The following is a 23,844-nucleotide window of genomic DNA, read 5'->3' as shown; positions in this document are numbered from 1 at the left end:
CACCTCCCGTCTCATCCTAAAATAGAAAATGCCGTGGTTTGAGGAGGTGCCCGCTCAGTGGGAGCATGGGCAGCTTCCTGCCCCTCTGCCCTGCCAGGTGAGGAGCTCTGCCTGCGCCGGGGCAGCCAGCCTGGGCTGGGCAGGGATGCTGCTCCCGCAGGGTACAGGGAAGAGGATGGGAATGGACCAGGCGTCCCCACGGGTGGGAAGGAAACAGCCAGGGTGGGAAGTGCAAGAGCACGGAGGGTTTTTGGTCACCACGGTGGTTTTATTGAGCAAGGAGAAGAGGTTTCTCACCACTTTGTGATGCTGGTGATGAGGTCCCGCAGCCCTCTGCACCCCCCCCCAGCAGCTAACCCTGGCCAGCCCCATCGGAGGGTTGGGGCCATAGAGGTTTGGGGGTGGGGGGGGAGAGGCTGCTCCCCAAAGCTGACCATCTCAGCCCAGAGCCAGGGGGGGTTAGAGGGCCGTACTGGCTGCCCCCTGTCCAGATGGCTTGGCCTCACGTGGGTAGTACTCGGCCAGGATGTTCTCGGGGATGCGCTTCAGCAGCTGCTTGGGGAAGATGCGCAGCAGCTGCCAGCCGATGTCCAGGGACTCGAAGATGCTCCGGTTCTCGTAGGGACCTGGGAAGAGATGCAAGCAAGGGAGGTGGAGGAGCTGGGAGATGCTGGGGGTCCAGTCCAGTCCCGAAACCCCCTCCCAGCACCGGGGCTGGGGTCCGGCCGCCCGCCTCACCCTGGGTGATGAACTGCTTCTCGAACTTCTGCAGGAACTCCAGGTAGAGCAGGTCATCGGGCGAGAGCGCCTCTTCCCCCACCACCGCCTTCATGGCCTGCACATCCTTCCCGATGGCGTAGCAGGCATACTGTGGGATGGGTGGGCAGCCATCAGGCAGATGGATGCTCCGTGCAACCCACCGGGCAAGCAGAGGAAGGCGGCAGCACGGGTTTCCCCCTGCCTGGCTTTGGGAAGGGCTCAGGGAAACACCAGCCTTCGCTCGGCCATTTGCTGCTGGGTTGTGTCACCCTGCACCTTGGGGACACCCAGAGCAGGGTCTGCATGCCTGGGCTCAGCCTGTGTGACCAGGGACTTTTCAAAGCCCTCTGGTGCCTGTATCATCCACAGTTATATTTATATATAATTATATTGTATATAACAATATACGCTGCATGGAAAAAATCCGGCTTGCTGTCAGCGCGGGATTCTTGCAGCAGGACCAGCTACAGTTCTGCTGCCCCTTGGGGCTCTGCATCCCCTGGACTTTCAACTTCCCAGGGCAAAGCATCCTGCCCCCTTCCCCCAACTCCCCCTCAGGGCGAGAAGGTGCCAAAATTAAGTCCTTGAGTCCATCATGGCCACGAGCACCAAGATCTCAGCCCCAAGCAGGAGGAGGAGGGCTTTGAAGGGACAAATGATCCCACTCCCCCCACCCCCTATCATCATCCCCCCTTCTGCCCAGCGCTTACCAGCTGGTTGGAGACATCCCCGTGGTCCTTCCTGGTCATGCCCTCCCCGATGGCCGACTTCATCAGGCGAGAGAGGGAGGGCAGCACGTTGATGGGGGGGTAGATCTGCAGGGCGAGAGGGACCCCACACACACACAAGTTCACCTGCTGCCAGCCCTGCTGGGCACCCCACGCAGACAAAGGGACCGCTGCCCCCACTTCGGGCTCCCCCCTGCCCTCGGCACCCCCCCATTATGGTGCTCTTGTGTGGATTCCAGCCTCACGCAATGTCGGTGCGCGTGGCAGTGCTGGATCCATCCTTACTCCACCACGGCACAGAGCTGGGAAGGGGCACGGGAACGAACCTGCCTGTTGTGGAGCTGCCGGTCGACGTAGATCTGCCCCTCGGTGATGAAGCCCGTCAGGTCAGGGATGGGGTGGGTGATGTCTGGGGGAAGGCAGGGTGGTGTGAGCCCCGAAAGTGAGTCTGGCTGCTCAGCTGGGCATAGGACATGGCCGTGCCCCGCGCCAGGGGGTGACCAGAGCAGCACGGCCCTGGGGAAGCTGCACCCGCCTTCGGTTGTGCGCAAGAGCCAATTCCCCCCATCACCAGGCAGAGAACTGCCTGTTTTAGACTCGCCTGTGTGTCTACCCCCACACCCGCACCCCCCCATACCCCCCAAATCTGAGTCCCCCTCAACCACAGCCTTTGGCTGAAACCCAGAACTCTGCTTTGGCTGCGGAGGGGCAGAGGGATGACTTGAGGGGGAAAAAATAATCCTAAAGCATCCCAGGAAGCCCCATTACCCCGATGGATCCCACAAGATCCCCCAAAACTTATTAAACCAAAACAATTTGGTATTTCCCAGCCCTGAGGTTTTCCGGTGCAGGCACAGCGGTGGCACCGCACACCCCGCAGGGACCCTAGTGCCCCCCAGGGAGACTGACCATCATTGGGCATGGTCAGGATGGGGATCTGCGTGATGGAGCCGTTCCTGCCCTCCACGCGCCCAGCACGCTCGTAGATAGTGGCCAGATCGGTGTACATGTAGCCAGGGAAGCCGCGGCGGCCAGGCACCTCCTCCCTGGCTGCTGACACCTGCGGGACAGGGGGGGGTTGGCGTTAGTGCTGGATGGGGTCTCAAGAACCCCCAGCATCCTGGGACCCCAAACAGTCCAGGCACCCTGAGCACCCCAGGCATCCCAAGCACCCCGGGCACCCCAGGCATCCCGGGCACCCCAACAAGGCAGTCCTCATCCCCTGCCACACGGGGAGGACACAGGGGACGGGGGCGCATCCCGGGGAATGCTCACTGACCTCCCGCAGGGCCTCGGCGTAGGAGCTCATGTCCGTCAGGATCACCAGCACGTGCTTCTCGCACTGGTAGCCGAGGAACTCGGCAGTGGTCAGGGCCAGGCGGGGGGTTATGATCCGCTCGATCCTGCGAGGGGACAGGGCGGTGACATCCCCAGATCCTACACTACCCCCCCCCTCCCGCAGAGCATCCCTGGAGCCCCACGGGTACCCGCCTAGTGCTGAGCTGCACGGCCTCCCTGCAGCACGCCAGGCTGCTGGCAGGGGTGATCGGTCGCCCCCAGGGACCCCAGCTCTCGGGGTCCCCAAGGCAGGAGGAGGGTGGCACCCACTGCCCACCCAGGGCATCGCCTCCCAGCTGCTGCGGGAAGGGATGGGGGACCCAAAAGCTGGCCAGCGTTGGTGCCAGCTCCCCTGCTCGTTCGCTGCCCACTGGGCTGCTCGCTGGCCAGAGCCCAGCATGGCCACAACAGCCCCACCAAGGCGGGGCCCCCCCGCCCCACCCCACCAAAGGGGCATCCTCCAGCCCCACAGTTCAGAGTGTACCCAGCGCAGCCCCCTGCACCCCCATGGTGTCCCTCACTGGACCACACTGGAGGCTGCTCCCCCGTCCCAGCATGAAGGCAGGTTTCGGGGGTGCCAGGAGAGCACACGGAGAAGCCCGAGACACTCAGCACCGTGCAGTATGCGGGCCCCCCCGTCCCACTTCTGCAGCCCCCCAACTCTGCTGCTCAGGACAGGGCTCACAGCACCCAGGAACGGGGCTGGCCCCTGGGGAGCAGAGGGACCCACAGCCTTTGGGGTCCCAATGCACGGCAGGACCCTGATGACCCCCAGCTGCACCCAGCATCAGCCCCTGCACCTCGATCCACCTGAGGTGGATCAGGTCCTCAGCAGGGAGGGAGGAGAAGGGAGAAGGGAGAAGGGAGAAGGGAGAAGGAGAGCTGTGTGCTGGAGCCATGGAGCCCACTCACGTGGGGTCATTGGCCAGGTTGAGGAAGAGGCACACGTTCTCCATGGATCCATTCTCTTCAAAGTCTGCCTTGAAGAAGCGAGCTGTCTCCATGTTCACCTGCCCACATGGGAGGAGAGGCCAGTCAGCAGGAGCGGGGTGGCTTCGTGCATGGGGAAACTGAGGCAGGTGGGGGACAACGTAGTGCAGGGAGGTGGCAGCAAGGCTGCCTACAAGCCCTGTGCAATTTGGGCTCCCCACCAACAGGCTTTGCCGAGGTCAGCTGGGCTGTCCTGTCCTGGGACCTACTCACCCCCATGGCAGCGAAGACAATGGCGAAGTTGTCTTCATGGTAGTCCACCACGTCCTTGGACTTCTTCACCAGGCCGGCCTGTCGGCAGATCTGTGCAGCAATCTGCAGTGGGACAGTGACAACTGTGGGGCCAGCACCCATGAACAAGTTCCCCCCAGAGGGGCCGCAGCCCCCCTGGGACCAGGATACGGCTCCTGTGGCAGCGAGGGGCAGGGGGTGGCAGGGATGGAGATGGGACGAAGAGGAGCCAGCAGAGGAGAGAGCATCCCAGGACGGGCACCAGCACCCCCAGCTGCCCACCCAGCCCGCAGCTGGGTACCCACCCGCAGGGTCGGGGGCGAGCGGGGCCTTCCCCCACCACAGCCAGCCATGCTCCCTCACCGTGGCATGGCGCCCATCACGCCAGGCCCTGACTTGACCATGGCCACCCTCCTCTGTCGCTCCCAATCTGTCAGGGCTGGTTTTCCATCCCATCGCATCCCTGTCTGTGCCAGGGAAGGCAGGGGCGGCACTGCCCGTCCACCGTGCCGGTGTGCCCGTGGATCAGGCTGGTATTTCCAGCACCTCCTGCTCTGCCCAAGCTCGTGGGTCCATGTGGTGATCTGAGCCCCCCCTGCCCCACAGGCTCGGGCACCCCACATCAGCCCAGATCACCTCTCCCCACCTCTCTCTTGGCGTAGCAGAGTTTGCTTTACCCCCTCACTGTGCAGATGGGGAAACTGAGGCACAAGGGAACACGAGCTTCCCTTGTCCTATGTGCAGTAGCCCATCGCCCTGTGTGGCTGGGGGTGTCAGGGAACACAACACACATGCCAAAAGGTTGGTCTGGCCTGTCGCAGCGAGCAGAGCACAGCAGGGAGAGGAGGAGAGATGCAGGAGGCAGGCTCCAGCCATGCTGCCTCCTCCAGCATCTTCCTTCTCCCCCACCTGCTGGTGAGGCTGTGCCAGGGGCTCCGCATCCCACGGGAACACACCTCGTTGTGGGGAAGGCCGGCAGCGGAGAAGATGGGGATCTTCTGGCCCCGGGCGATGCTGTTCATCACATCGATGGGTGAGATCCCGGTCTGGATCATCTCCTCGGGATAGATGCGGCCGTGGGGGTTGATGGGCTGGCCTGGAGCAGGAAAGGGAATGAGGCAGGCACCCCAAAATGAAAGAATCACCCTGGTTGGTGCCAAAAATTAGGCAAGCGTTTCTGGAGCTAAAAAAGAAACATGCTCTTGCACCAGTGCAGCCACCCAGCACCAGCCCTGGGGTGGGATGGGCTCACCGGGCACCACCCCTGCCCCTGTACCCCCACCCAGGGCACCCCAATGGGATGGTGGACCCCCCCAGAGAGCTGGGGTGGGGGAAGCACCGCGGGGCTGCTCTGGCCATCAGGGCACAGCTTTATCCCTGGATGCCCGGCTGCCCCCAAGACCCTCCCGCATCGCCCACGGCTGGTAAAAGGAGCCTGGAAAGCAACGCCGTGCCCAGAGACGTCACCGTTAATGTCCAAGAAGTCCTCGGCCATCACCGGGGGACCGCTGTCGATGGGTTTGGCAGAGCCGTTGAAGACCCGACCTGCAAGGAGAGAGCTGCTGGTGCCCTGCTGAACCCACCAGCCGGGGAGGGTGACCCAGCCTGGCGCAGAGCCCTGCGAGCGGGCAGCTGCCTGTCCTGCGGCTGCGGGGAAGGGTCTCTAGCCTGCTCCCAGTCCCCTGGGCCAGTGCAGGCAGCACAGGGACAGGCAGCGGTGCTTCCGAGAGCAAAGGTCTGCGCCGCTGCTGGGGTTTCTGCAGCACGTGGGGGCACCCGGGGGCTATCCTGCCTCTCGGGGAATGGCTTCCTCCAGAGTACACCCCCCCGGCCATGGGGAAAACCTGGAAATGTAGAGGACCCTTGGGTGACACAGGACATCCCAGCTGCCTCGGGTGCTTCAGAGAGGATGCGGCTACCAGTGCTGGGTGTCTGCAGGTGAGGAGCAGAGGATTTTGCACCCGGAGTGGCTGTAGGCACCCACAGCCTCGGGGTTGTGTCCCACAGCCCCCCATGCAGGGGAACAAGGTGTCCCTATGTCACTGTACGCGGCGAGCAGGCAGCGTGTCACCCAGGGGCTGGGTGACACCACAGCCCCCAGGGTAGGAAGATGCCAGCGGACAGAGCCAGGTCCCCAGAGACACCCCCCCATGCCATCCGAGCCACCCACCATCACCTCCCCCTTGGGATCCCTGGATGCCGTGCAGGCGGGGTGACACTGAGACCCCCCCCCATACCGGCACTGGGGAGCCAGGCAGTACGATGCATCACCGTTCACGCTCAGCCTCATCAGCCGGCTTTGAGACACCAGATCGATGGCAGTGAAGCCGGTGTGCCGGCCACGCTGGCCTCCCGCCGCCCCCCCCAGCACCCCCGCCTGCCACTGCCACCCCTATGGGACTTTCTGGTCCCCGACGGGGCCGGGGAAGCATCGCCGTTGTCAGAGCGGATCAAGCTGACGGCAGGGCTGGGGCGCGGGAGCACGGAGCATGAAAGGTCAGTAACCTTGGCGCTGGCTGGGCACCCACGTCTCGCCGGCGCGCAGCGGCTTAATTCAGCGCCGTGGCACAAAGAGTGGCAGAGGGGAGGGAAGGGACGATGCAGGCCAGCACCTGGGGGACCCCAGCCCAGTCTTGGGGGTAGGGAGGGGAAACCACCCCCCGAGCCAGGGAAGGAGGCTTGGGGGGGGACAGCAGGGACAGCCCAGGACAGACTCAGCGCACTCCTGCCCGACCCCTGTCCCCTCCCTGGGAGGACTCATGCATGCACCCTGCATGGGGACAGGGGTGCCCTGCCTGGGAAAGGAGTGGGGGGTTCCCACCCCGCTGCCGGGGAGCCGGGACCTGTCAGTCCGTCACCGTGCGCTGCCGTACCGCGCTCGACACCTGCCCCCCCCAGACAGCCTGCCCTTTGCCGCTGCCCTTTGCAGGCAGGGCTCTGGCCGGGTTTCGTGCTGCTGGCAGAGACAGGAAGGAGATTGCAGGAGACACTCGGCCCTCGGCCAGGGAGCGATACCGTGCTTCAGCCCAGGTCCCTTCGCTGGGAACCTGAGTGACCACTGTCACCGGCTGCGACCCCTGAGAGTCCCCGAGGCTGCTTTGGGGCTGTAGGACCCTCGGGAGCCTCTAACACGACTGGGGAGGGGGGTGCAAGACCTGGGACTGAGCTTAAATGGCCCTGAGGGGGCTGCTCAGGGTCACGGGGGTCTGCCAGCACCCAGCTCTGCCTGGGCAGGTGTCCCCATGGGGTGGCCAGTCCCCCTATGCGTCCTAACGCCTGGACACATCTCCAAGCATGGACGGGGAAGATGCTGGGCAGCCCCCAGCTCTCCTAAGGTTGAGGTAATGAGAGTGCTAACGGCATGACCACAGGCTGAAGTTCACCTGTCCTCACCCAGGAAACCTCCTCCCAGTCCAGCCCAAGATTTTTCTCCTGGGACAACTGGGCAGACTGGACCCAGAGAGGTGTTTTAGCCCCATATGCAGGTGACAGTCGTCATCTCTCTACACTGGATGTGACTCTCCCGGGATCGGAGCGCATGCCCAGGGATGTGCTCAGCCCCTGGGCAGCAGCAGAGCTAAACTCGGAGACCCCAACACCCTCAAACTGCCTGTCCTCCCCGGCTGCCTGCATCTGGGTTACCCCACCACCATCCATGCACCGAGATGTGTCGGGGCTCAGCAGCAGGCTGGGCTTACCCAGCATGTCCTCAGAAACTGGGGTCCGGAGGATGTCCCCAGTAAACTCGCAGGAGGTCTTCTTGGCGTCAATCCCAGATGTTCCTTCAAACACCTGCGGAGACCCCGGGGCAAGAGGCGGGTGGGTGGCAATTAGTGGGGATTAGTGGGCACAGAGGGCCCGGGGACTCGGGGGCAGCCGGGCTCTCCACGGGGAGGTGACGTGATCCGCGCTCACCCGAAAAACCCATCAGGGTGAGGTGATAAAAGAGGGGGAGAAATCCCAGGGTTAAGAAAACTCCCTTCTGAGGGGCTTCAGCTTGGGGGGAAGCCGGGGGGGTGGGAGCAGGGGAGGGGGGACCACGCTCTCGTTAATGCAATGAGCACGGCAGAAGGGCCTCAGGCAGGGCAGGGAAACCAAAGGCATTTTGATCGGTATAATATTTGACACCGTTTGTATTAATTAACCTCCAGATCGCTGCTTTAATTAGAGCCGTGTGGCCCCTGGGAGAAGGGCCAGCTTGGGAAAAGCCGGGAGCACCCGTCTGGTGGGGATGCCGGCAGGCACAAGGGCGGGTGATGGCCGCAGCACCTGGGTGTGCGCAGGTGCGTGCAGGTCAGCCCCCGACAGAGCTGCTTCTGCAAAAAGGTTTTTTTTTGTTTTTTTTTTTTTTAACACACTCCCCCCCCCGCCCCTTTCTTTCCTCTCCCGAGGCTGACTCCCTAATAGGATTAAAAGGGCGCTGCAGAGGTCCGGGCAGCATTAGAGGAGGCAGGTTTGGCAGCTGGCCAGCCTGAACCCCAGCCGGGTCAGCTGTGAAGCCACCCCGAGCCCTGGGATGGGCTGATTAGAGGCGGGGGACCCAGGCTAATTGGGCAGGACAGATGCAAACAGCCCCAGTGCTCGTGGTGAAACCCCACGGCATGGCTGTCCCGGTTCGGGGGGCAGCCTGCTTGCTCCAGGCATCCCAGGAACCCGCTGGATGCCCCAGTCCTAGCCCTGCAGAGGGCTGGTGGCTGTGGGGTGGTGGCAGGAGGGTCCTAAGTTATCCTGCTGGGATGGAGGGGGAGGCAGCCCAGGGAGGCCAATGGGGAGGATGCGGGGATGAGGGATGGGGGGTCCCAAGGAGGCTGCTGCATCACCCAGCCAGGCTCTCCCTGGTGGGGACACAGGGGGGGCGACCTGGAAGGGCAGCTCGGGTGAGGGGAGGACAGACACAGCAGGACGGAGACCCAGCACAGGGGTCATGCCCACATCTGGCCCCGGCATTCTGCTGAAGTTGTGCAGAAGTCAGCATTCTGAACTTGGCACCCAGACACTCGTGCCCTGAGCTGCTGACACGAGGGCTGGCACAGGTACCAGCTCCATCCCTGCCAGTGCCACCCCGCCAGCCCGGGTGCAGCTCCCGGCGCTCCAGCTAAAGGGCCATGGGCCAGCAAGGAGCCGTGCCGCAGGATGCTGCCTGTCCCAGGACACCGGTCCTGCAGCCTGCCATGCTGGGAGAGCTGGGACAAGAGCCCGGCAGGGCCCTGCCGGCTGCGACAGCCACCACTGGAGGGGGACAGAACCCTGGGACAGAGCCCCGGGCCACGCAGCGCCTGTGCATCCCTCCCGTCCCACCACGTCCCCGCCGCGCCGGGCTCACCTGGACGATGGCTTTGGAGCCCATCACCTCCAAGACCTGTCCGCTGCGGCTGGTGCCATTGGGCAGCATGAAGTTCACGATCTCGGCGTACTGGGCAAACTGCAGGGACACGGTCAGGGTAAGATGGGTCGGGGGGGAGCGGGGGGGCTTCTCTCCCCACTGCCAGACCATCCCTTGCACCCCTGCCTGCACGGGCCTGTCCGCCAGTGCTGCCTCAGTTTCCCCTCCTGTGGTTGAGGGGTTTGCCCTCCCTGCAGCCACTGAACCGTGCCTCAGTTTCCCCAGCATTGCAGGGTGCCTGTAAAGGGTGCTCTCAGACACAGCGGGCTCCCCAGAGCCTGACAACTAACAAATTCAAACCCCGTTCCCTACCAGAAGCAGACAGACCCATCACCTGCATAGAGCAGCGTCTCTGAGAGTCTGCCAAAGCGCATCCACAGCCCTGGATAAACCTCCCCAGAGCTGGTGGCATCCCTCGGGAACCCCTTGGGGACCCGCCCATGGCCAGCCCCCCCGGTGGGACAGAGCAGCCCGGGCTGCCCGCACCACTCAAGACGCCAGGGAGCCATGGGATCCCCCGTAGTCCCCCCCTGAGCTGTGAAAGGTTAAGTCGGGTATCACACTGACACCACTTCGCATCAGAGTGGACAGAGGGGCGAGCAGGACCCAGCACCCGTGGGGTGCAAAGGCTGCAGCCCCTCCCCCCCCAAAGGACAATGACCGACCTCCCTGACCCCCACCCAGCCGGGATCCCCCGAGGTGGATGGAGGGGACTTTTCTGCAACCCCTTGGTGGAGGGACAGGTCCTGCTCTGGGGACAACGTCCAACGGGGTCCACTCCATGAGCGTGCCTGCCCAGCCCTGCCTGCCCAGCACGCTCTGTGTTCCCTTCCATCTCCTCCGCCTCCTCCTCCTCCTCGCTCCCAGCCACCGGGGCTGGCCCCGGTGCTGTGAACTTTGGACTTTAATTCTTCTGTAAAGACCTTTGCATAAAGGACAACAAAGCAAAGGAAACACCCGCCACGGTCTGGCTCTTTAATTGAGCTTATTAATTTCCATCCTGCCGGGCTTGGCATGAAAGGGGCCATAGAAATGAGCCACCGGCCAACAAAGCCCCTCGGAGGGTCCCGGCTGGCTGGGCCACGCAGGAATGCTGAGACACCCGGCGCCCACCCAAGTGAACCCAGACCCAGCTCCAGGAGCAGGGACAGGCAGGGTGCCACCAAGGTGCCACCCGGTGCTGGGGGGATGGGCTGAGCTGGGGTTCATGACATGGCCTCGCTCAGACCATGCTCCCGGATGGAACCGAGCGTGGGTAAGGGCACAGGGGACAGGAGCCAGAGCTTTGGCAGGGGCACAGGGGGACGGGGGACAGGCGCTGGAGCTTCAGCAGGGGCACAGGGGACAGGAGCCAGAGCTTTGGCAGGGGCACAGGGGATGGGGGACAGGAGCTGGAGCTCGGGCAGGGGACAGAGGGACAGGGTACAGGAGACAGAGCTTCAGCAGGGGCACAGGGGATGGGGGACAGGAGCCAGAGCTCGGGCAGGGGCTGGGGAACAGGAGCCAGAGCTTTGGCAGGGGCACAGGGGACTGGGGACAGGAGCCAGAGCTCAGGCAGGGGCACAGGGGCAGGGGACAGCAGGTGTCTGGGTGCAGGGGCACACGAGACGAGCGCAGGGTGCCCAGGCAGAGCGCACGCATGGCCACCCGTACGCTCACACGCGTCCCCGTGCCTGTGCACACACACATTTGCACACCCACACGCGTGTGCAGGCTGGCACATGGGCTCTGCTGCCGGCCGTGTCCAGAGGAGGGAGCTCGGAGCTGGCTGACAGACCCCAGAGAGGAGGGGACAGCCCAGGGGACAGGGGACACGCTCCCCCGTTGCACCCTCCCCGCCTGGGAGGGGGGCTGTCAGCCAAACCCAGGCAGGGACAGCACGGTGGTCCCCGCACAGCCCAAAGTGACACCCTTGAGATGTCCCCTCGTCACCCGCCAGCAGACAGGGTCCTACCTTCACATTGTCCAGCACCACCAGTGGCCCATTGACACCGCACACCGTCTTGTAGGCTGGGGAGGGGGGGGAAGGACACACCATCAGCCCCCAGAGCCAGGGATGCTCCTGCCCCACTCCCGGCATTGCCACCCCCAAACCATGGGCACCAGGGGGGCTGCAGCCTCGGCAGGGCAGGATCCATCCCACCCCAGCACCGTCCATTCCTGCTATCCTATTCCTTATCCTAACTACAGACCAAGTGACTGGCAGCTGCTAAACTGGAAACCCAGAACATCCATCCTGCAGGAAACATCGCTTTTACTAAATTAATTTCATTTCAGTTCATATAAAACATTTCAATAGAAATAAACGTGCAGAAAGGAAGCACATTTAAAGCCAGGAACGTGGCGGCAGTGACGGCAGCCTGCCCCAGCCAGCAGACTGAAAGACTTTCTGCAAGTCAGTATTTCCCCTGTCCAAGCACAGTTTTTCATTACACCAAGATTTTGCTTAAAAAAAACCCCACCACCACCTTTTTGTGAAAAAAAAAAAAAAATTAAAAAAAAAAAATTGTATTACCAAGTCACAAGAGCCACATCCTACCCAGGCAGAGAAGGGCTCGGGGCCGTGGGCAGTGCAGATGGGTGGGCAGTTTCCATCCAAAAATGGGCCGTCACCCCACACCCTCTCCCACTGCGGAACCCCCACCTCGCCCACAGAGACCCTAGTGACTCCCTTGTCCCCACCTGGACTGCCAGGGACAGTGGTTCACACCCTGCCACTGCCACCCCTCACCAAACACTGCCTGCAGCGCAATTAAGGCAGGATTAGGTCCGTGTCATTCCCCGCCTCCCCGTGGCATGGCTCTGCTCCATGGTGGCTTCCTGCCATCGTGCCCGGTGACAGGGCAGCAGCCAGACCAGCCCGGGGGATGCTTTGCCTTCCCGGGGTTCCCCCAGTGCGCTGGGCAGGGATGCCACAACCAGGGATGACAGCACAACTGGCAGTTTTCAGACCCAGGATAAGCAATGTCCCTCCATGACCCAGCTTCCCTGGCTCAAAACCCCACCAAGCAGCACCAGCAGAGCTCCCCAGCCTTGGGCAGCCCCATCCCAATGGCACAGTTGCCCCGGCAAGGCGGCACCACAGCCTGGTGACCTGCTGGGCACTCCAGTAGCTCCTGCAGGTCCCAACCCCCTTCCCACCAAGGAATCACCATCTCACCAAGCTCTTTCCCATCCACCCTTCTCCACCTCCCATTCCCTCCAGCAGATCCTTCATATTCCCAGCCCTGCTGTTACAACGCAGCCCCCGCGCCCTGCCCGCAGCCCAGGGACAGACAGCTCATCCTCCAAAAACCATGGCCACGGGCAGAGACAGCAGCCCAGGCGCTGCATGATGGGCACAGCCCTTCCATCTCCCACAAGGCCCTTACCTTCAGCCACCAGCACATCAGCAGAGCTGCCCCCACACCACGGCAGCCCAGGAAGTCACCTCTCATCCCCAGAGGAGTCCCCAGGATGGAGAACGCCAGCTGTACGCTGCCGAGTAGGAGGATGGGCTTTTGGGGCCACCACAGCCAAGGCAAGGTCCAGGCACCCAGTTTGGTCCAGGTCCAGTGCAGGGTGGCACTGCCCAGCTGCCGTAGGGTGCTGGCCTGGGACCCCGCGGTTCAGGATGAGACCTCAGAGTGCCAGGGACTCGCACAGCACTGCATTTGGGCAAGGAAATGAGGGTGCTGGGGATGTGACTTCTCCAAAGTGACTTGGAAGACCCCAAGGGATAGCCATGGGGCAGGGAGGCACCTGGGACGTTGAGCACAAGGGTGACAACTAGGGATGAACCCATGTACGAGCCCAGCAAGAGGAGGCAGGTCCCCGAGGCCGGGGAGAGAGCGAGGGTTGGGAGCAGCTTCCCAGGCGAGTGCAGGTGCTGGGGAACTGATCCGGCTCTTAAGCCGCTCCTTGATCATTTTACCGATGTGTCAAACGCCGTAATGCCTGCCATGGCAGGGCCTGGCTTTGCTGACCCCGCCGGGCCCTTTCATCCCTCTGCCCTCTCTTCTCACACCGTGTTCTCTGATTTACTCACGATCCTAATAGGATTGGAGAGGCCAGGCCAGCTGGCGAGCTCGCCGGCCTCCCTCCCCGTCGGCTGCGGGGATGGGTGGTCCACGTCGCGGCAGCGGGATGCGGGTCCCCACGCCACAGCATCCCAGGCACCGGTGCAGCTCCGTGGATGCAGGAGCCGGCCCCACGTGCATACTCGGCAGCACAGCCCGACCAGCTCCCGGAACTTCATTTCTGGGTCCCATTTGCCCCTTGCTGGCCACATCCCACATCAGAGAGCACCCATCCCTGGCGACCCCACAGCCCAGCGCGGGGTCACCCCCTGCAGCATAACCAGGCCCCAAGTGTCCCCCTTCCCTTGCCCAGCCCACCCCCTGGAGCGGACGCTGGCTGTGCCGGTAATCCCTGCCATTTTTGCAATTAGCCTTGTCCTCGTTTCCCAATTACGCCCAGTTCCTGCTGGTCACCCATTCAGCAGCCTGGGGGGCTGGCACGCCAGGAGCCAACCCCCTCACCTTTTGTCTCCTTTATTCCCAAAGTGACCATTCTGCCTTTTATTTCCCCTTCCAGCTCCTTCACAAACATCCACCGCCGCCACCTCGCCTGCTTCCCTTCCCCTGGGAGGTTTTGTTGGGCTCTTTTCTTCTCTCCCTGTGTCTCCTCCGCAGCCCCAGCTGTTGGGGAGCCACCCACGTGGGACAGGGCCACAGGGCTCATCCCTCTCCCTCAAGCACGGTGGTCTCCAGCCTAGACCTGATGCCTGCCAGCCCCCTCGGGACCCTCCTGGCTTCCCTCCCAATGCACTGGGCTGTCTTCTCCCACCAAGGACATTGGACTCTCTGACAGCACTGCTTGGTGTCAGAGAGTCTGAGTGCCAAGCTCTCTGCCTATTCATCCAGTCATCCATCCATACATCCATCCTCCCATACATCCATTCATCCAGCTCTCCATCCACCCATCCATCCATCCATCCATCCTCCCATACATCCTCCCATACATCCTCCCATACATCCATTCATCCAGCTCTCCATCCACCCATCCATCCATCCATCCATCCATCCATCCTCCCATACATCCTCCCATACATCCTCCCATACATCCATTCAGCCAGCTCTGCATCCATCCATCCTTTCATCCGTCCACCCATCCATCTACCCATCCATTCATCCATCCACCTACTTATCTTTAAATAACATACATATATACATATATTAGCCCTCCAGCCACCACTCAGGGAGGGGAGCACTATTCCTCTCATTTCCTCATGGGGAAACTGAGGCAGAGAAGGGTCCCCAGCCCAGACTCGTGGGGGTCTCTGGCAGCGCAGGGTCTCAATGCTGGCTTTCCCACATGCTCCTCTCTGACCACACCAGTCTGTTTACAAAGGAGCTGCCCTCTGCCGTCACCAGATCCCCTTCCTTCCTCACCATGACTTTGTTTTGGGGATGGGTTGTAGGGTGGTGACAACACCACCAGCATCTCCAGGAGAGAAGGAGAAATGTAACCCAAGGGCCTGGGCCTGGCCACACAGCCCTGCAACGTCACCTCCAACTCCAGTGACAATGATCAAGGCTTGCTCTTGGAGTCACAGCATGGTGGAGGTGGGCAGGGATCTCTGGAGATCTTCTGGTCCAAGCACTGCTCAAGCAGGGCCACCGGGAGCCACTCCCAGGGCTCCATCTGGCGTGGTGTTGAAGATCTCCAGGGATGGAGGCTCCACAGCCCTGGCAGCCTGGCCCAGTGCTTGGACACCTTTCCAGTGAGAAAAGGCATTTTGGAGACTGGGCCTCCAGAGGATGGACAGACGGACAGCCAGACTTGGTCATGGAGAAATTAATAGGAAGGTGATAAAAAAAATGTTGCTCCATGATTCCCTGTTCTTCACCTAACAAAACTCCCATGGGCTTTGCCTCGCCAGCCGTCCTGGGGGACTCCCCTCGGGCTTGGCTTGCCTTCCTGCGCCGAAGCGAAACAACGTCCCAGCCGACGCTATGAAAAAATTAATCTCATGCAAGGCATTTGCCTGCAAAATTTTCTCATTTTCTACAAAGGAACCCGCAGCTCCTGCCTTTGCAAATGGGGCAGCCCCAGGGCTTCACCCCCCTCAATGCCTGCCAGCCCCAAACCCAGCCAGCCCTGGCCACTACGGCAAAGCCGAAGCCAGAGTCCCCCTGCTCGCCACTTGTTGCTTCGCTCCAGCCCTCTCACCCGTGCCCATCTCTGCGGCGCGAAGGGCTCTATCGCGATAGAGAAGGAAATCACGACAGTAACGCCAAGTGACAGCCCACCAAACGGTCCTGGGGATGGAAGGACTGAGAAGGAGGAGGAGGAAAGGGATGGGGAGGGATGGGGCGGAGGAAGGGGAGCCCCCTGCTACCGGAAAGCACTAATTCAGATAATTAAGACGTTGAGCTGTTATGAACAAGCCGGGGGGAGGAGCGGCGGGGTGGGTGGGCTGCGGTGGCCGGCGGGGACGGGAGGCTGCCGGGGGGCACGGCCGGGGAGCAGGGGGGGGGGGGTTGAAGGGGAGGGGGGAAGCACGGGGAGAAGGGCCAAGAGAAAAGAAAAGTCTTTCAACCTGGCCTTTCCACACCCCCAGCCCCAAATTCACAGCTCCTGTCAGATGCAATCTCCGTTAGCCCTGACACTCACGCACTACTAACCACCGCGGCGGCCGGAGCGGGGGGAAAGGGCCCCCGGTGACAAAGAGGACCCGACTCAGCTACACCCGCCGCTAATTGCTCCCAGCACTCACCCGCCCTGCCCTCCCCAGCCCCCTGCCCCAGCCTGGCCATCGCTGCCGGCTCCCCCGGCCCGACACACGCCTTAGGGTTCTGCTCCAAAGTGCGACGGGGGATCGCTCCCGACCTCCGGAAGGGACGGTGGTCCCCAGGAGCTGCCGTCTGCCGCGGCGAGGGGATGGATGTAGCCCTGACCCCATCCCTCCTCCAGCCTCGGCCACAGGGAAAAAACCTGCTGAGGGTATTACCTTCCCCGCAGAAGTGATGGAGGTTGATTTTGGACAAATTTTGGACCAGTTTGTCACCTGGCCGGTGATGGTCGCCTTGGCCGATGAGCTTTGCACATCCCCTACCCCGAATTACGAACCTGGAGTTTGCACGGAGCCGTCAGAGCCTCCCAAACCCTCTCCCATCTTCAGCCCCACGCGCGGGCTGATGCCCGGGATGGAGCGGGCTGAAGGGGAACCGAGCTGGAGCAAAGATAGGAAACAGGACTCATAAATAGCCCCAAAATCCCCCAAACCCTCTGCCCTCCAGCCCAGAGCAAGGATAGAGATGAAGGGGCATCTCAAGAGGTCCGGAGCCAGTCCTGAGCCACCCTGGGGCACCAGGACAGGTCTCCAGAGTCCCCCAGCACACACCTGGCAGGCACGGAGCGGGGGTTCTACTGCACTGCCCCACTCCTGGCACCCCACAGAATGGGCAGCGGACACCTCATGGGGCAGAGGGGTCTGGGCGTGCTGAGCACAAGGCGCAGGGCAGCTGTGGGCTGCTCCAGATGGGGCTGGATGAATCCCACATCCCCCCAGATGCTGCTCACCATTTCATCACGTGTGCCTAATTTTTAACCAAAATGCAAAGCCAGGCTGTCCCTTGAAGTGCTCCCAGGATGGGGCATGAATTCGGCCCTGATGGCAACTTTGAGCTCAAAATCATGGAAGGGGATGCACATCCCCGGCACCGGAGCCGCGGTGGTGACCCATTCTCTGGGAATGGCAAGATCCACCAGGACGCACCTCACCAAGCCCCCTCCACCCCACCCCAAGAGCCAGCATCGCCCGGCGACCGTGTGGTGAGCACGGCAGCCCAGGGCCGTCCTGGGACTTTTCCGACAGTCCCTAAGTGACCGCTTTCCCCCTCCGCAACCTGCCCATTGTGCCATGTGTCACTTTGTGCCGCGCTGTCAAACCCACCGGCCTGTCCCAGCCCGGCGGGGCCGGTGAAAAGCCCGGCGGGGGGTCGCACTCTATGCCACTAATTAGGGCCCCGGCGGCCGAGGGTTCCCATACACACCTGCACGTCATGTGAGGAAAGGCCAAAGAATGGCAGGACCAGCCGAGCGTGAATCAAACAAGGCAACGCAAGGAAAAAAAAAAAAAGAAAAAAAAAAAAAAGGGAGGGAAAAAAAAAATTGCTGGGCTTGCTGTCGCATTTTCTATCAGACAAAACAGGGGCTGGCCAGAGGTGGGGGCAGGCGGCAAGGAGCGGCGCTGCTGGACCCCGGCCCTGGGCAAGCGATGCAGGCACCAGCTGGGCTGAGGTTTTTCCAGAAGCCGAGGGGAGGAGATGGTCCCAGGAGGAAAGGAGAAGGGACGGAGAGCGGGACTGTGGGGCTGGGGGATCCCGACGCGCCATGGGGCAGAGGAGCCTGCTCTGGTGGGATGGAGCGTGAGGTGCTGGGGATGCTGCAGTGGTAGGATGGACGGACGGCTCCTGCAACTGGGAGCTGGAGCACGGGGAACAGACACAACCGGCTTGCCCAGGCTCGGCCAGCAGCAGGACACGGGCATGCAATGGCTGCAGCCCCCAGGAACCCGCCAGCCCCTTCGCCAGCCCTACGAACCCACGGCAGCCACCACCTCCTATGGTCACACCAAGGATGTCAGCCCAGCTCTGCTTCTGAGCAGTCTGGCAGCTCCATCAAAGAGGGCAAGGGGCTCCTGGAGTCTTCTCCAGGGCATCCACAACCCTCCCGTCTGCAGCAGTGGGATGCTGCCGTGGCAGCACTGGGAAGGGGGCAAGGTTCCAGCGGAGCCAGTTAGTTGTGAGACGGGAAAAGAGCCACAGGAGCAGCAAGCTCTCCGTCACCAGCAACCTCCCTCTGCTGATGGACGGGCGACCCATGTGTTTATATACGTGAAAACAATCCAATTGCATTTAGGAAATGGCCATAAGGGGCTCGCACCTTCCACAGGCTCCTCCACCTGCAGGTCCCCATGGGGCCAGGATACATCCCCTGCACTGTGCCCCCCCGCAATGCCACCGTCCCCTCCCTCCCTGCCGTGCAGCCCCGGGCTCTGCGGCAGCCGACAGGGCTCCTGGGAACCCTCTGGTGGAGCTAAATTTGGACTCCTCCACCAAGGCTCTGCCGAGCTGTGACTCAGGGTCTCGCCCGCGGTGAGCAATCTCAGGTCTGAAACTGAATCCAGGTTGCTGGGCGAGGCAGGGAATATCGAGGGAAGATAAACCAAAGAGACCAGACAATTTAATGCTCCTCCGTCTGGCAACTCAGTGCTGAGCCTCACAAGCCTTTCGCTCCTCCCTGGAGGCTGGGGGGGACCTGGGCTGAGGGCGCAGCCCGACATGGCCCCGGGAGGCTCAGCACCCAGCTCCTGCCCAGCAGCAGCCCCCAAGGAGAGACGTGTCGGGGTGCCCAGGGCTTGGGGATCTCCGTGGTTCCTCTCCTCCTGCTTCCCACATTCCCAGCGGGCAATGCCACATCCCAAACCCCACTGGCCACAGCTCCCAAAGGCACGGTCCCCAGCCCAGCGCTGGCACCAGGCCCAGACCCAGCAGGAGACAAGCACCATGGCTAACGGGGCTGGTCGGGACGCAGCAGAGAAGCTGAGACATGTCCCACCAAACTCCCCTTCCCGGGCTGCCATCGCACGGGCTTGCTGACAGCAGACTCCTGCTTTCTCCATCCATCCATCCATCCATCCATCCATCCATCCATCCATCCATCCATCCATCCATCCATCCCACCCCCTTGCAGCCCAGCCCTTGAGCCGCTTCCAGGCTGTGCTTGCTGAGTTCAAAGCGCACCATGGGGCCGTGCCAGGCTGTGGGGCAGGGTGTGGGGCACCCCACTCAGCACAAGCAGCCGGCGAGCCCACGTGCGGGCAGCAGCCCCGAGCCCACGTGCGGGCAGCGGCATTGTTCGCTGGGTTGTTTTTCGTAAAGATGGGTCAAGTCAAAGGCCAGGAGGTGATAAGTGCTTCTTCCACTCGCTTGTGCTAATGGATTTGCAGCGCTAGGAAGCAGCTGCTAATACCTCTCCCGCCTCTCAGGAGAGCCGGCCCCAGCAGAGCAGCGCAGGCAGCGCTCTGCCTGCTCCTGCCAGCCAGCCCTGCCTGCCCGCAGCCCTGCTCGGCCCCCCAGTTCCCCCCAGCTCCAGCTGCTGGGCATCAAGGTGCTGGGGATAATGTAGCTGCTGCTGTGCCCAGTGTCACACTGGGACCCCGCGCTGCTGGGACCCCAGACCTGCCACGCTGCACCCACGTGGCATGGCACCATCCAGAAGCTCAGCTGCCCTGAGCCCCACACTGCCTCTTCCCTCATGCTGGAGGGGAGGGGTCTCCATATACCGCCCCCAGACCCCTCCAAATGTCACCCCAGGACCCCCACATTGCCAGGGTCCCTTCTCCTGGCTCCCACCCTCACCTTCTCCATGCAGCACATTTTTGGGGCAGTCCCTCCCACTCCAGGACCCACCTCTCCCCCCCCCGCCCCCATCTCCAGCTCCCCCCAGCACACAGGGCTGGAGAGCATCGGCTTGTTACGGTCCTGTGCTCCTCACACACACCTCTCCAACCTCTCTCCAACAGACGGTGGTGACAGGACACCCGGGGCAGGACTTTGTCCCAGCCTGGATGTGGCTGCTGGGGGTCTGGCTTTGCAGAGCCAGCCTGGCAAAGCGGGCACTGCCCGTACAGCCAAGCCATGGAGGGGCAAAACATGGCTTCCTCTAAAATAAAAGTACTTGGCTGTGGTCATGGCAGGCAGGAAGAAACTTGAGAATGGGGATTTTTGCCTTGAAAAGGCAGGAAGAGCGCAGGAGCCACATGCCAGGTTGGCTGGGTCGAAATGGGTCCAGCAGAGAGCTCCAGGGAGGGGAAAGCCCACGGAGACTCTGCGGGAGCTCGGTCCCACGCTGCGCCAGGGGAGGACGACCCACCACTCCACGGGTGCCAGCCAGGTCCCGCAGTGCCAGCCCTCGGTCCCTGCCCTGTCCCCTCCCAGCTGGGGCAGAGAGCCTCGTTGGGGGCTGCTCTGGGGGGCTCCATGTTGGGACCCTCCATGCAGGCAATGGGGGTGGCTGCTCTCCCAGCCCAGCAAACCCTCTCCCATGGGCGTGTGAAGAGATGGCCGCAGCAGGGAGAGTCTGTGCCTGCAGGATCGGGCCAGGGAGTCCACGGGGAGGGCAGGACCTGCCCCTAATAGAACAAAAACCAGCCTTGGCTCCCCATGGCCACCTCCCTGCCCACCCAGTGGCCCTCCTCGGGCCAAGGGCTGGCTCTCACCTGGCGTGAGCTGGGGAGAAGTCACCCGTGGGTGGCTGCTCCCTGCTCCGTGTTGACAGCAAACACGGGGCGGGTGGCCAGGCAGAGCCGGCTGCACTCAGCCATGCCGGGAGGGTGCTGCTGGGACCGTGGCAGCCCGGAGCCACCTGGTTCGGGACGAGGGAGGTGACAGCAAAGCCGTCCTGACCCGGGAGCAAAGGCACAAAGGTCACAGCAAATGTCCTTGATGCCTCTGAGCCTGCTGTGCTCAGGGCCGGGATGCTGGGGCGGGAAGGGGTGGGGGGGAGTGTCACAGCCCACCCCCTAGATTTTGGGGTCTGGCATGATGCCAGGCTTCCCGAGGTCTGGGTGGGATGGGGGTGCTGTGGGGGGGTGAGGGTGCCAGTGTCAAGTCGGCAGGCCGGTGCTGCCTGTAGGTCCCGTGGGCTGCTGCAAGCAGGATGCACGGGGGCGGACAGAGCTGCCGGCACCCATGGGTGCACGCAGTCCTGGCAGTACGGACACACAGACAAACCCCCTCCCTGATGGATGCAGCCAGCTGCACAGGCTCTGGCACACGAGTGTGCTGGGAGAGGCCAGGGGAAACGTTCGGAAAACACCTCCCCATCCCCCCCACTGCCCAGGCTGTGCCCCCAGCTCCCCCCCCGCCCAGCATGGCTGACCCCAGGGACACCTTGGCAGGGCCCGCGCCTGCGCACAGGAGCACTCCACCGTTTCGGGGCCAGGGAGAGGGTCACACTGGGGAGGTGAACACACAGAGAGGACTCGGAGCAGCAACAGGGGCGGGTGGTCCCTCCCTCCCTCCTGCATTTCAAGGGAGGACGGGGCTATTGACCTCATTTGCCCCCCCTGCAGCGGGTCAGTACGGGCTCCATCGCCTGGAAGGGCACCTGGTGCACCCCAGCACCGCTGTGGGACCGGACGCTGCCCAGCACGCACCCCACAGTCCATGGGGGGGGGCCGTGACACCTTCGCAGCCCCTGCAGCTGCAGACCCAGGAGGGGTGACAGCCCCACAGCCCCACAATAGTCCCCGTGCCCTCCCACACAGCCCCTGTGCTCCCCCCAGGGGTCTCGGCAGCGAAAGCAGAACACCTGCCTGCAAGCAGGGGGCACAGAGGGATGGAGGGCTACCAGAGCCTGGATCCCTGCCCGTCCCAGTGTCACCCACCAGTCCCTGCCACCCCTGCCTACTCCGGTGTCACCTACCTGTCCCTGCCATCCTTGCCTGCCCCCGTGTCACTCACCTGTCCCTGCCACCCCTCCCTGCTCCTCTGCCACCCACCTGTCCCTGCCACCCGGGCCTGCATCAGTGTCACCCACCCATCCCTGCCTGCCCCATTGCCACCCACCCATCCCTGCCACCACTCTCTGCCCCACTGCCACTCACCCGTCCCTGCCACCCCTTCCCTGGCCCAGTGCCCCCCACCCACCCCTGCCATCCTTGCCTGCCCCAGTGTCACCCACCCGTCCCTGCCACCCCTGCCTGCCCCAGTGTCACCTGTCACTGACACCCCTGCCTGCCCCAGTGTCATCCACCCATCCCTGCCTGCCCCACTGCCACCCACCCGTCCCTGCCTGCCCCACTGCCACCCACCAGTCCCTGCCATCCCTGCCTGCCCCGCTGACACTCAATCATCCCTGCCATCCCTGCCTACTCCAGTGTCACCTACCTGTCCCTGCCACCCCTGTCTGCCCCACTGCCACCCACCCACCCATCCCTGCCACCTCGGGGGTACCCACGGTGACCCCCCCGGCTCGGAGGCAGAGGGCTGCCGTGACCACCCCCGTGTTCCCCCCCGCGCCTCTCCCCGCACTCACTCAGCCTGGGGCTGCTGCTGTAGTCGCGGGTGACGGCCAGGACGTGCTCCCGGGCTGCGGGCAGGGCTGCCGCCGCCGCTGCGTGCACCTTGGTGGCTGCCATGGCCGGGGCTGGAGCCGGGACTGGAGCCGGGCAGGGCGCGGGGGCGGGCGGCAGCGCCCGGGGATGTTGTACCCCTCCACACCGGCCCTGGCCGGTCCCGGCCCGTCGGGGCCGCCCCGCCCGCAGCCCCGGCCGCTCCGGCAGCGGCCGCAGCCCCGTGTTGGCTGTAAACAGCGTGAGGGAGCGGCGGGAGCAGCCCCCACCCAGCCCCTCACCCGGGCGGCGGGGCGGCAGAGCCGGGACGGGGCGCGTAGGGGCGGGGGGGAGCCTGAGGGGTGGGGGGGTTAAAGGGAGGGGTAAGCCTAAAGGTAGGGGTAAGAGTAGGGATGGGAGTAGGGGTAAAGATAGGGGCAGGGATGGGAGTAGGGATGGGAGTAGGGGTAGGTGTAGGGGTGGGGATAGGGATACGGACGGGGATAGGGGTAGGGGTAGAGATGGGGACAGGGATAGGGGGAGGGATGGGGATAAGGATAGGGGGAGGGATAGGGGGAAGGATGGGGATAGAGTTGGGGGCAGGGATAGGGATAGGGATGGGGTGGGGTGGGATTGGGGTGGGGTGGGGTGGGATTGGAGTGGGGACAAAGTTGGGGTAAAGGTAGAGTTTGGAGCAGCATTAGGGGCAGGGGGAAGGATAGGGATATGTTGGGAGGAGGGCTGGGGTAAGGGCGGTGTTGTGGGTAGGGGTGAGGGGTTTCCACCCTCCACCCACCCCACACCCCCCCCCGCACCGCAGGCCCCGGGTGCTGGTGCAGAAGCAGAGCAGGGCTGGGATCGGGCCTGGGGGCAGGGGAGGCTCATGTTCGGTGCGATGGGTGTTGTACGGCATAGAGTCAAAGAATGTTTTAGGTTGGAAGGGACCTTAAAGATCATCTAGTTCCAACCCCCCTGCCGTGGGCAGGGACACCTCCCACTAGACCAGGATCTGGGATGGGGGCCTGTGCACAGAGCAGCCCTGTGTCTGCTGGGGAAGAGGGGGGTGAATGTTGTACGGGGGAGGGCGCGGGGGTGCTGCTGCGGGGAGTGGGAGTGTGTAGTGGAGGTAACTCCGACTGTGCATGCACGGAGGGGGCTCTGATGATGCACAGAGGTCAGGAAGAGCAAGCAATGATGGGCTTCAAAACACCTCCCTCCGAAGCCACCCACTAAAGGTTGCTGGCACTGGGAGAGCTGTGATCAAGAGCGGCTCAGCCATGGCTCCCGAAAGCGATGGAGGAGGAGGAGGC

General features: G+C 63.2%; 1 protein-coding gene across 2 annotated transcripts; it reads right to left on the bottom strand.

The window, feature by feature from the left end:
- Nucleotides 1–252: 252 nt before the first annotated feature.
- On the bottom strand, nt 253–22,719 carry ATP6V1B1 (ATPase H+ transporting V1 subunit B1). 2 transcript variants are annotated; one of them, XM_074587130.1, is made up of 14 exons: nt 22,519–22,719; nt 11,384–11,439; nt 9,370–9,468; nt 7,745–7,838; nt 5,514–5,591; nt 5,003–5,142; nt 4,029–4,130; nt 3,738–3,835; nt 2,767–2,890; nt 2,397–2,547; nt 1,814–1,896; nt 1,470–1,574; nt 739–868; nt 253–626 (listed from the first exon to the last, which is right to left on the bottom strand). In XM_074587130.1, exons 1-14 carry the CDS (start codon nt 22,619–22,621, stop codon nt 460–462), a joined length of 1,530 nt encoding a protein of 509 aa, XP_074443231.1. In that variant the 5' UTR covers nt 22,622–22,719; the 3' UTR covers nt 253–459. The 2 variants fall into 2 exon arrangements, with proteins under 2 accessions (XP_074443231.1, XP_074443230.1); XM_074587129.1 differs by lacking the exon at nt 22,519–22,719 and having other exon boundaries at nt 460–626; nt 11,384–11,726.
- Between the last annotated feature and the right edge of the window lie 1,125 nt (nt 22,720–23,844).

The sequence above is a fragment of the Larus michahellis genome, chromosome 5 (assembly GCF_964199755.1).
Source record: "Larus michahellis chromosome 5, bLarMic1.1, whole genome shotgun sequence".
Lineage (NCBI taxonomy): Eukaryota > Metazoa > Chordata > Aves > Charadriiformes > Laridae > Larus > Larus michahellis.
This window is presented reverse-complemented; position numbering and strand designations above follow the sequence as displayed.